Raw genomic sequence first — 11,913 nt, 5'->3', positions numbered from 1 at the left:
GAAGCTTAAATATTTCCATGTGCCGGAAGTGTGCCGGAAGTCTGAAACGCCGCGCTCTACTTACCTATTTATCTCAAAATCTCTTCCTTATAATTATGAAGTAAAAACTGGCACTGACGTACTGATTCTGATCGCAACTTAGTGTAAGTATTCGCATCTTTTTCTTACCAATGTAGTAAGAAAAGGACAGACAAAATTAATTTAATTAAGGACTATCTAATCGCCTGACTTTAGATGCCAGTCGTAGGCTCATTTATTTATTCATTTTCCATCCTCTTTTAACAATATTAAAAAGAAAAAGAACTCTAAAAGTTTAGAGAAAAACATCACAATGAACGCCATACTGTAGGTGACATCTGGTGATATCTAATTCTCTAATTTAGAGCACTTTAGTCGTCTCTTAAATCTTATTGTAAATATTTTATGTTATGTTATATAATTATATTTTATGTAAATATTTTATTTGATTGTTGTAGAGTTATTGTCACATTCACCTGAACATAGTCTTGATCTTTCGCGCATATCGTAAACATTTGAATGTCATAAAGAATCAGAACCCTGTGTAACAACCTGTATTCTTACAACTAATATGTAGTTCCTGTGTGCAAATATTGCATACTTTTGGTTCAGAAGCGGGATGGCGCGGCTCGGCGCTGCGCGCCGCGCGTCTAGCGCTGGTACCCTGAAACATCAGCATCGTTGGTAGCTTCACTGTTATATACACGTGGGACAGTGCTATGACCGGACCCGGTATATTCCAGGAGGTATTTAAACAAATAGTGGTTTTAGACATCAAGCAAAAACTACTCCTTTTTTCTATAATACAAGGTAGTCCTTGAAAGAATAAGAAGTGGACTAACTTGGGAAGGGTTTGGCCGTTTGTAATAAACCAGCAATACCCCTAATCGACTACTAAGCTACTAATCGACCTACGCTGCATGTCTACGCATTGTACCCACTATCAGGAAAATATGAATAAATTGATGAATTTATTTATTTCATATAGGGCAGCCTGTTTACTTATGATAATATGTCAAGACTACCACAAATTCGGAAAGCCGTTTCTACTGAGAAAAGCCGGCAAAAACCTCTGCAATGCTTCAAAATAGAGCAGTTATCAGTTACCATCCTACAGGCAACGTTTTGCCGGTAATGCAAGGACTGGTAATCGAAACCTGGCACTCAAAAAATTCTTTTTGCTCTTATCGTAAACCGTTGTAATTTTCCTCGTGAATCGTTACGATATTATGGCTAACTTGTAACGGACTTTTAAGTGATAAGTTTAAGCTGCAGAACGTCACGAATAACTTAACAAATCACACTCGGCATGAAGCCTATACGTAGGTAGGTGCGCTGTGGTGTGTGCGCCGAGATAACGACAGATGTGCAAACACTGCGATTGGTACAATTGAGGCGTTCTACACACTCACAGCCAGCGCACACAGCTTGGAAATGGAACACACGAGTAGCGAAGCACAGCGGGGACTCACACTCAAGAGTTACAAATCAAGTTGAACATCCAGTAGACGAGTTGTGTTTCTTGGTATAGTATCAATGGTTGCATACCTATAGGTAGACTTGCTTGAGAGTTTCTAAATCATTTTTAGTTAAGAGTGCAGGCACATTATGTAATTACGGGAATCTGCATATTTATTATGTATGGGGGGGGGGGGGGTAGGTATCGGGCTACACAATGCAGGTTGAGCCCAAGAAACATACTTAAAGTTGGTTTACTTTCCTACTTATCTGTTTGATGTTTCGCAAATCTAAGGTTAAGTATGTATGTCCATTGTCCAAGTTATATTGTTAGCACTGTTTGAAGCGATTCGCGAATAAGATAAGGCGTTATTTAGATCATAGAGACAAGTCATAAAACTTCCAGTTATTATTGTAAAGAATAGATAGAAATAGAATAGTGTTGGGCAGTTGTTTAGTGGTGTGGTGCACAGTAGCGTAGTGTGGCGAGGCGGGTACTCACGCGTGGCGTCGGGCGCGGACGTGGCGGCGGCGTGCGCGCGCGCGGCCGGCAGCAGCAGCAGCGGCGCCGCGCCCTCCACCGCCGAGTACAGCGGAGGCAGCACCTTGTGTGCCTCCGCTGCGCACACGTCACGTCAATACCTCCGCTCCACGGGAGGGTTCCGACGATCGACGGATACCGCGATGCTCCGAGCTCCGTGGTAAATCATGATCAAACATGATGAACCTATTGTCAGCCCACTACTGCGCATAGCTCTCCTCTCAGAATGAGAAGGCTTCGCTCATAGTCTGTCACGCTGGCCTAGTGCGGACCGGCAGACATCACACACCTTTGAAAACATTACCTATATGAAAACTCTCAGGCATGCAGAGATTCTCACGATGTTTCCCTTCACCGTTTTTCAAAGTCGTCTTTTTCTTAGAAGTGAACCGTGTCCAGTAGTGAGCCGGCGATGTTGAAGTACATCACGATACTCGTCGACCGTCGGAATCTTTCCTAATGCCTATGATCTTACACTGTTACGGCCTGCGCCCACAGTCTGCGCCGCGCAACGTCGCTATGACTCTAGGTATATGCTTAGTATTATTTACTTTCTACTTCACTATTTGCTGCATCTCTATTACCTTTATACCATGTGTAAACATACAGCAATATTGTACGAATACCACAGAAACCAGGACAGTCGTACCTAAATAATGCAGACAATATTAAGTACTAGAGTTTGGCTAATGAAAGATGATCCTCGGCTTTTTTCCAAACTTTTTAGTGGGCAACCCTAAAACGTCGATTGACGTCATCCATTTCTTATGTAAGTATGACAATTTAATTTTGATACTTGGTTTAAATTCGTAAAAGATATTAATATTAATGATGTAAAACTAAAACCATGTCTCTTATTAGCACATAGCTTTTATTATATTACGATTGTAAGCGATACGATATTACATCATTGGTTATGATTTCTGATTTTAACACAAAAAATGTTTCCTTTGATAATAAAACTGAAAGATGTATCAGGAACGTCAATGTGTCTGGGAATCCAATCCCTTGATGAGTTTTTAAAATCGTAGAAGTTTGTAAAACCGGATATGTGTGAAAAGATTTCTAATCTGTAAATTAACATTTAAAAAATTTAATAATTTCAAGTAAGTATCAAATTAAGTTATTCAATTTTTTTTCACTATAAGTTTGGGGATGCCCTCCGAATTTTTTTTTTGCCGGGCGATTTCAGTCTCATCTTTCATTAGCCAGCCTCTAGTATAACTGCTCATTCGAAAATCGGAACAATGAACTAGGTGCAAAAGTAAAGTAGAAAGTAGTAGTCGGCGTGTAGGTGTAGGATGTAGGGATGTAGGTGTAGCGGGCGCACCTCACACACACAGCACGGCACAAGCTACAGCCACGTACCGGACAGCGCGCCGGGCCGCCCGCCCGCCCCCGCGCCGCCCGCGCCGCCGCCGCCGCCCATGCTCTTGGGCTTGCGCTTGCGCGTCTGGATGCCGTCCTTCTTCATGCTTAGCGGCCGGTTCACCTGCGCGCCAAACATTGTACACTCGTTAAGCTACGGCCACACCTGCGCGCCATGAATGCGGGATGCACGTAGGTGTGCAGTGCATATTGTGAGAGTCGACCGCCGCGCGGCTGACGCTCCCGCTTTTAACCGCTTAAGTCGCGCAGGTTTGGATGATGCTTTATGATTTGCACAGCATTATGATCACAATTTAAAAATCAAAATCAAAATGTATTTATTTCATGTAGGTATGTATAACAACTACTGTCCCTTATAGCCCGTCTGCGACTTTACCAGCAGTTCGGAATGCAGATTCTACGACGGAAGAGCTGGCAAGAAACTCAGCAGTTGCTCTTTACAAATCATTAAAAAATTTAAAAGAAAAATAAAATCGACTTCAATAACTTTTTAGTGTTTGTCGTTATTAAAGTCGATTTTATTTTTCTTTTTAAATTTTTTATTTCACTATTTTTAGTGGCCCCACTGTACTAAAATATGCTATGCCTAGTTAAAACCCTACTGTTTACTAAGCTATTACACTGATCGCGAGCAATCTACTCTATCGATTAAGGAGTTCTGTTCTCCATCTCCGAAGATATTCATCAGATCTTCACCTTTATATGGGACCACCTGCGAAGTACTTATACCCTTTCAAACAAAAAAAAAGTCTAAAAATTCAAAATTCCGATGAATTGAGAACCTCCTCCTTTTTTGAAGGCTGTTAAAAAATGACAATATTGTCATTCACTGCGCCATCGAACAACCAACAGCTTAGCCGGTTGCTTCCACGCAACTTTCTTCATCATCAAATCATTCAAAAATTCATCAATTATTGTAATTTATGCATTTAAAAATTAGTAAAAGTATTGATTTTTGTTATCAAATTGTTTCAAAAAATAAGATCGATCTAGAAATTTTTAACTCCGTCAAAAATTGCGTCCTACTCTCACGTTTTAGCATTTTGCGCTGTGCTTTGCAAAGGCTTTCATAAACGTAACTACATAGGTAGATCCCTACATGCTAACACAGTTTATTACGAGGAGGTTCAAATCTGACCTTCAGCGAGAATCAGCTAAGCATTCAGCTTAGGTAAGTGTGAAGAGCACCATGTTATCTTTTATCGCGACGATATATTAATAAAACACTTTGTTGACACTGTTGCGGAACTGCGCACTTTTATTGTTCAAACAATACAGTTAAATAATGTTATACGGTATGCCACACGTTTCAAGAACTTATTAGTATGTTCTGTTAGGTACGGCCTTCGGTACATGATGGCCGAGCGGCGGCGGTAACACTGTAGGAACGTTTTGGTGCAATGCAAGAAAACAGAAAGGGGTTTTATTACAATTCCGGAGCGAAATATAAACACTTTGTAGACTCTGACTAATTACGGAACCGTGCACTTTTATCGTCGAAAACTCACTTTACAAACAGCACAGATGTCTTAATCTATACGGCTAGTTAGTGGATTGTAAGGCCCGCAGTCGGAGTCGCCGGCGGCCGCACGAGCGGCGCCCTGCCCCGGCGGCCGGCGGCGGGGAACTCCTCGTAATCTCCCGCCGCACTCCTATCATCCTTTAAACAAGCGTATCTGGCCGCGTGGAGATAATTGATAAAAGATTATTTATCTCATTATGAATATTCGTGGCCGCGATGATAATTCTCTATCAGTCGCCAGCCCCGCGTTTATCTCGCCAGATTAGATGGCACCCCGTGTTGTGATTTCCACGTGGGGCCGGTGTTTGCCGAGGAGTTCCCTGATAACCGCTGCGGCGATTGCGCCGCGCCGCTCGCCGCGCGGCTCGGCGCGCCGCGTAACCCGCGCTATCACTGCCGCGCGATACCGCCTATCTGTCACGACTCCACACACTGCCGTCTATCACGATATATAACTTTAGCATCTCAGATTTACCGTTAACAGCCTTAAAAAGGTAGGTCACGGAACCAACAATATACGAAAAATATTGCGATTGCTACCAACAAGGCACCAGTTGACAAACGGTACGACGCAAGGGTGTCACCAGACTCGAAACCTACGGCTTACGGCTGCCCAAAATAGAAGGATGGCGCTTGCCGACCGCGCTCAGACGAGAAGGCTCAGCCCCGAAGCACGCCGGTTGACCGGTGGTCAATCAAGATAAAAGTTGAGTTTAGTTTGACGATATCATACAGTGGATAACTTGTAATATTCAATTAAACTGGGTTGACTGACGGGTTAGCTCTTCAAACAGTTCCCAGCCTAAAGAGACAATTCATACAATTGGTCGCTGGAAACGTCTAGATAGAGCCACTCTGTGAAGTGACAGAGACGGGACGGAGATTCAACCGACCGGCAGAATTCGGCAGAGTAAACTATTTTGCGTAATAGTGGCTCAGTTCGGGTATGTGGGTGCTGCGCGCGGCGGCGGCGGTGTACTCACGTTGTGCAGCTTGTAGTAGAGGCCGCACGCGTTGCAGACGGGCTCGCCGTTGTTGTTGCGGCGCCACAGCGTGGTGTTGGAGGTGCGGCAGTTGGCGCACGTCACGCCCACGCGCCGGTTCCCGTTCGTGGGCTGTCGGGGACACAACGGTTAACATTTCTGTTTGGACTGAAATACTTTTATCACTAGTCAAAGCACAATTTTGCGGCAACGCTTTCTCGCAAATCTTGATGAATAACGTTACACAGGTAGACGGCCTCGTTCACCCGCTGACGCCATGTATACAGTCTCACCAGTGCTTGCTGCGGCTTGGCCTTCTGCCCCTTGAGCGGCGGGCGGTTGACGCCGTTGATGCGCGTGTAGAGGCCGCACGCGTTGCACAGGTAGTGGCCGGTGCCGTCGCGTCGCCACAGCGGCGTGGCGGCCGCCGCGCAGTTCACGCACTCCTTCACCTCGCCCATGCCCGCCATGTCTGACGGAGAATACACACGTGTCAATCGTTTGTGCCTTTCGACACTGAAAATTATACAAGGGGAAACATATTCTCTCAATAGTCTCTCAATAGAGTATCTTGCTGGTTCTTCTCGGTAGGAACGGCATTCCGAACCAGTGGTAGTTTTTTGACGATTCAAAAGCACTTGTAAAAGTTTAATTGAATATAAACATTTTTGAATTTTGAATATTACAGACAACTTAAAACTCTTGAATTCGAGTTCTTTTGATTCTTAACTCTAAAGAAATGATCTCGGTTAGTGAAGGTGTAAGCTAAGAAGTAGGCAGGGTAAAGCTGTCGCCTCGCCGATTCCTTAGAGATTGTGTAAGGTTGAGAAGTGACTGTGAGAGAGAATGGGCAGGGGGTAGGGGGTAGGGGGTAGTGTGGATACTGACTGGGGTCGAAGGAGTCGTCGATGGGCAGCAGGTTGTGCGCGGGCCACGGCTGCGCGGGGTAGCTCTCGACCAGCAGGCCGCCCTCGTAGCCCGACACCGGCACGTACTCCACGCCGCCGCCCGCCGCCAGGTAGTGCTCGCCGCCCGCGCCCACCTTGTACTGCACCGTGTTGCCGTGCGTGTACAGCGTCACCTGCTACACACACACACACGCTGTACTGTGAACGACAAAGGAATAGTGCGCAGTGTTGAGAGTAGTGGGTACCTGCTGAGAGTTGGGGCTGGGCGGGGCGTCGTACACGGCCTGCGACTGCGGCACGACGGAGCCGTAGACGACGTGCGCGGCGCGCGAGCCGAGCGACGACGACGACAGCGTGGGGTCGCTGCGGTACAGCAGCTGGCCGGGCGGCGAGTCGTCGCCGCGCGGCGCCGCGCCGTACAGCGTCAGCAGCTGCTCCTTGCCGTAGGCGCCGTAGCCGGCCGCCGCGTACTGCGGGCTCTGGCCGGCGTACGCGTAGCCGCCGCCCACCGACGTCACGGGCTGCAGGCTGGCGTACGTCGAGCCCCGCGCCTCGCCCTCGCCCGCGCCGCCCGCGCCGCCCGCGCCGCGCGACTCGTACTTCACCTGCGCATCACGAGACAACTTACTTACTGCGTACCCAGCCACGTGATTGTCTCTCCTCGACGGCCAACTTGACCCCACCAAAAACTGAAATGCTTTTTGGTAGGATATCGTTTCTTTTTAGCGGGCGCCCTAATTTATTATTATTTTTTGGGTTCCATTTCTTGCACTTCAGCTGTAATGAGCGGAAAAACAGGGCGGTACTCATATATTTTTAGTCGATTGCATTTAACTATAGTTTTGATATTTCTATTTGCAATATGAACCTCTTTTAAACTAGTCACTCAGCCTAAACTAAACAAGCCTAACCAGAGAAGACCGTCGACGAAAGAAAACTTATGTTGTTACCTAATGTCTTGATATAATATAATTTTAATAATCTGAAAAATGTTCGAAAATAAATGAACCGTGGGCAGAACTCGTTGCATCTTCCACATTATTGTCAGCTGAAAGTACATCGTCACCTGCTGGTAAGCGACGCCGACCGACTGCTGGTTGCTCAGGGACGTGGTCTGGATCATCTCGAGCGCGGACGCCGCGCCGTGCTCGCCCAGCACGGCCGCGTACTGGCGGGCGTCCTGCGCGGGCGCCTCGCTGTACTGCTGCAGCTGCTCCGCCTTGTCCTTCTGCAGGAACAGCTCGTGCGCGTGCTCCTCCGCCTCCCCCTCCGCAGCGACTATCACGTGGTGCGGCGCGCCGTAGCGCAGCGACAGCCCGCGCCCGTACGTCGTCCGCGGCGGGGGGATCCTGGCGTACTGCGGCTGGCCGCGCTTGTCCTGCGGCGCCGGCGCGGGCGACTGCAGGGCGCGGTACGGCTCCTGCTTGAACGACAGGTACCTCGCCGTCTCCGCCTCCGCTAACCGCATCCTCTCCTCCTCGTAGTGAGCGGCGACGGCGCGCCCGTTCTCGTCTTCCAGTTTCGTCGAATACTGCATCTGGTCGTGCTCCAACGACGACTGCTCCGGAGGCTCGTCTTTGACGCCTTCGTCGTGTAAATCCGTGCCGTCGGTGATGTGGCCCGCCGTGGTTATAGTTCTCAAGGCCCTCCGCGACGTTATGACCGAGTGCTGCTCGCCGCCGGCCTCCGCCCCGGCGCCTGCGCCGAGCGCCGGCGAGCCGTCCGCGTCGCCGCCGGCGCTGGCGTCGCCAACTATGCCCGCACGCTCCTCGTGCTTGACGAGCTGTAACGCTTCGTCGTTGTCTCCCTCGCGCTGCTCCTGCTTCCTTTCGATCATATTGTTGACATTCTCCATTTTTAATCTGGAACAAATGCTTGTATCGAGACAAAATAACAACTACTGGAACACCCACCCGACATCCGTGTTACTATAGTTTGAGTATGAACATGTTGTAGTCGTGTGTTTCAAGTTTGACCTCATCTGTAGGTATTTTCTATCAACTATAGTTTTAGTCGAGCGTCAGTCAAATAGGAATAAAAAAATCTAAGCGATCCATTTTTGGTTATAAAATAAAATAGGTTATTTTAGAGTCGGAACAGGACTGTGTACACTCGAGATTCGGTCGAGAGTCAACACACGTCAGTTTCCTGAACTAGACTTGGACAAACACAACGAAGGCTTTGACCCGGAAGAGCCGAGCGGCGCGGAAATACAAACAGTCCACGCGGCGCGGCGCCGGCGCCGGCAGCCCAGCGGTGGACGCGTGCTCTTTTCCATTCCTTTACTTTTTTTAATATGATTATTTTCCATTTGGATATGTTACTAAAAAATACGACGGAAATGTAGGACGTAAGACTAGTAAGAAGGTAGGTAGGTACTCGGGCTTCTAACTTTTCACAGTTATGGACGTTTTAAGTTAAATATCACTTGCTTTAACGGTGAAGGAAAACATCCAAATCCGCACTTAGCCTCAGTGGTGGGCTAAGTGTGGCGAAACCCTTCTCATTGCGAGACGAGACTGTACTCGATACCTACTGATGACTTGATGATAATATATCGTCGACATGAAATGTTTCACAGTCACTTGAGTTTTTGAACGTTTCACTGCGCCCTTAGTTGTGAGCTTTAGCAAACATGTCTAGATATTATATTTATACAATTTAAGACCTTTACTAGTTGCAATAAGGTGACACGATTCAACCTAATTCCTAAGCTGTTATAAATTAACTTTAAACCAAATTTAAACTTAGGATTATGTAGTCAAGGTACAATTTAGGTTGCGTCGGCAGGTTTCCGGCGCGGGCCGGAGCCGGCGGAGGTTTATGGCCGGTGTGGCTCGGAGCAAACACACAAACACACGATCGAGAGATAACGCGCCGAGCCCTACATCTTTGATAAGGGCATATTAATACAATATTTGTTGAGCTCAGGCAGCAGGGCGCGCCGGGGGCTGCGAGTCAATGAACTAAATAAAATATTGCAACAAGTCAGAATTCAACTGAAATAGGGCATCAAATAGAGCTGTTATAAGTATATTACGGATAGCTAAAAGATCAACGAAGATTTTCAGCAAAAACATGCGTAGATACCTTTATAAAAGTGCCGCACGATACCTAAGTAAGTAATGGTCTCTTATAAAAATATTTTTTGTTAATAATTGGATAAATAATATGAGTTAAACCTACTTACTGTAAAAATTCATCTTCACAATTTTATTTTGTAATTTTTGACGTTACCATTTGTATAAAATACTTGTTTTCTAAAAATATTGATGAATCAAAGGAAAATACCTAAAACTGTTATGACTAGGTCCGTAATTTAAATCAAATGTACTTACATTTGATTTGAGCTACGAGTGAGTTGCACCGTAAAGTTACTAGAGTTTTATACAATTGTTTAGCCAAATGATAGGTACAGTAATTAATTTAGGTATCCATTTTTAAGGTTCCGTAGCAAACGGTAAAAACGGAGCCTTATTAATATCAGTCTGCTGTCTGTCTGTCTGTCCGAAAGCGTGTCACAGGTCTCTGCCTCGCAGACCGAATGAATTATTGTAAATCTGAATATTGAATTAAAAATTCAATTAAATTATTTTTATTTTGTTTTCAGCATTAATTAGGTAACTGTTTCACATTATTACTCATCACATTTTAATAAGAATTTTAAAGAGGGTTCGTTTGAAAATATTATATTGGAAAAACTTATTTATGTTTTATATCTTATCTACCTACGAATATCTAACGATTGGAAGTTTGTGTATTAGATATAATGTGCTTTAATGTTTTAATTAGGTAAATAGAGGATTTACGGATCAAATGATTTTATAACAGAACAAATAATCTACCTCTCCATCACAGCAATCCAAGGCTAAATCACGACACTTAAGTATATTAATGAAAAATTTATTCACCTGGCACTTTCCATAAATCACAACTTTTTAAATTACAGCATAACTTTATTTAAAAACATTTTATAGGCAAAAACGGCAAGTGAAACTCACCTGTAGATAATATTTAGGTATTTTCAGTCTTTTCCGTAAGTAGGAAAACAACGTATGTGGTACGCAGCGCGTCGCGCATCGCGCCCGCTCACTATCACTCGCGGAGTGGTGACGGCGTGTTATCAGCGCGGGGGCGGGCGGGCGGCGCGCGGGGCGGGGCGGCGCCGGCCATTGGTCGGACGGTACACAGCTCTTGCTATTCGTAGCTTTTCACCATTTTCTGCCCTCGCGCTGGTTCGTGTTACAGGGGTCTCCGGCGAGCTGAAAAACCGACTCGCATAATATTAGATCGACTCATGTGAATAAGTAAGTACCTAAATGCACGTTGGAACTTGAAAATAAGCCCTAGAACTTTACAATATCAATTATGCATATCCTAGTTCTTAATTTTGTTGTTCTGTTTAGAATAAAACTAAAAATAATTTATTTATTTTCAATTAATTTCTTACAAGTAGGTACTATTGAAATGCATATAGGTAGGTACCTAGCATTGGTTCGGAATGTCTTTCCTACCGAAAAAAACTAGTAAGAAACTCGGTGGTTGCTCTTTTCAAAGATTTTTAGAATTGTCATTAGAATAGTTTTAATACAGAGTTTACTGATGTTACTTGTCTATCAACCCTTTCAAATCTAAAAATAATAATTAAGTAGGAATGTCACGTAGATAGGACCAACTTGCGGCTTTCAACCGGTTTACAAATCGGACTAGTAGGTATACCTATAGGTCTGACTGTAGGTATTACATAGGAACTGATATTATTATAGGTGTTTTTGAGAATTCTGTTCTTTTTTGAATCCGACCTAATTCCTGCAGATAATTAAATTAATATTAAGTACTAATGTTACTCAACAGTAGGTGTAGGTACCTACGTAGGCACGGTTTACGATGTCAGAGTCTACAAATAATAGAGTTTGGGAGGCTGCGTTATCTGCGCTGTTTGCGCGGCGCGAGACTCATGCAGCTTCACCGAGCCATAGAGTAGGTATGTACCTATGTGGCATTAATTAGTATAATAATGTTCTAAATTTAATATTGGACAAGAGCAACAGCCGAGTTTCTTGATGATTTTTTTTTTTTGATAGGAAGGGCATT

General features: G+C 45.1%; 1 protein-coding gene across 6 annotated transcripts; it reads right to left on the bottom strand.

Annotated features, from left to right (window-relative positions):
• Window positions 1–545: 545 nt before the first annotated feature.
• Window positions 546–10,915, bottom strand: LOC123864900 (transcription factor GATA-4-like). 6 transcript variants are annotated; one of them, XM_045905635.1, is made up of 9 exons: window positions 10,665–10,768; window positions 7,886–8,681; window positions 7,065–7,424; window positions 6,800–6,995; window positions 6,205–6,383; window positions 5,912–6,043; window positions 3,386–3,509; window positions 1,979–2,095; window positions 546–682 (listed from the first exon to the last, which is right to left on the bottom strand). In XM_045905635.1, exons 1-9 carry the CDS (start codon window positions 10,670–10,672, stop codon window positions 669–671), a joined length of 1,926 nt encoding a protein of 641 aa, XP_045761591.1. In that variant the 5' UTR covers window positions 10,673–10,768; the 3' UTR covers window positions 546–668. The 6 variants fall into 6 exon arrangements, with proteins under 6 accessions (XP_045761591.1, XP_045761593.1, XP_045761590.1 ...); XM_045905637.1 differs by lacking the exon at window positions 1,979–2,095 and having other exon boundaries at window positions 10,665–10,766; XM_045905634.1 differs by lacking the exons at window positions 546–682; window positions 10,665–10,768 and adding an exon at window positions 10,821–10,915 and having other exon boundaries at window positions 689–2,095.
• Between the last annotated feature and the right edge of the window lie 998 nt (window positions 10,916–11,913).

The sequence above is a fragment of the Maniola jurtina genome, chromosome 4 (genome assembly GCF_905333055.1).
Source record: "Maniola jurtina chromosome 4, ilManJurt1.1, whole genome shotgun sequence".
In the NCBI taxonomy this organism is placed as follows: domain Eukaryota; kingdom Metazoa; phylum Arthropoda; class Insecta; order Lepidoptera; family Nymphalidae; genus Maniola; species Maniola jurtina.
Note: the sequence above shows the minus strand (reverse complement) of the source record. Positions and strands in the feature narration are given on the sequence as shown.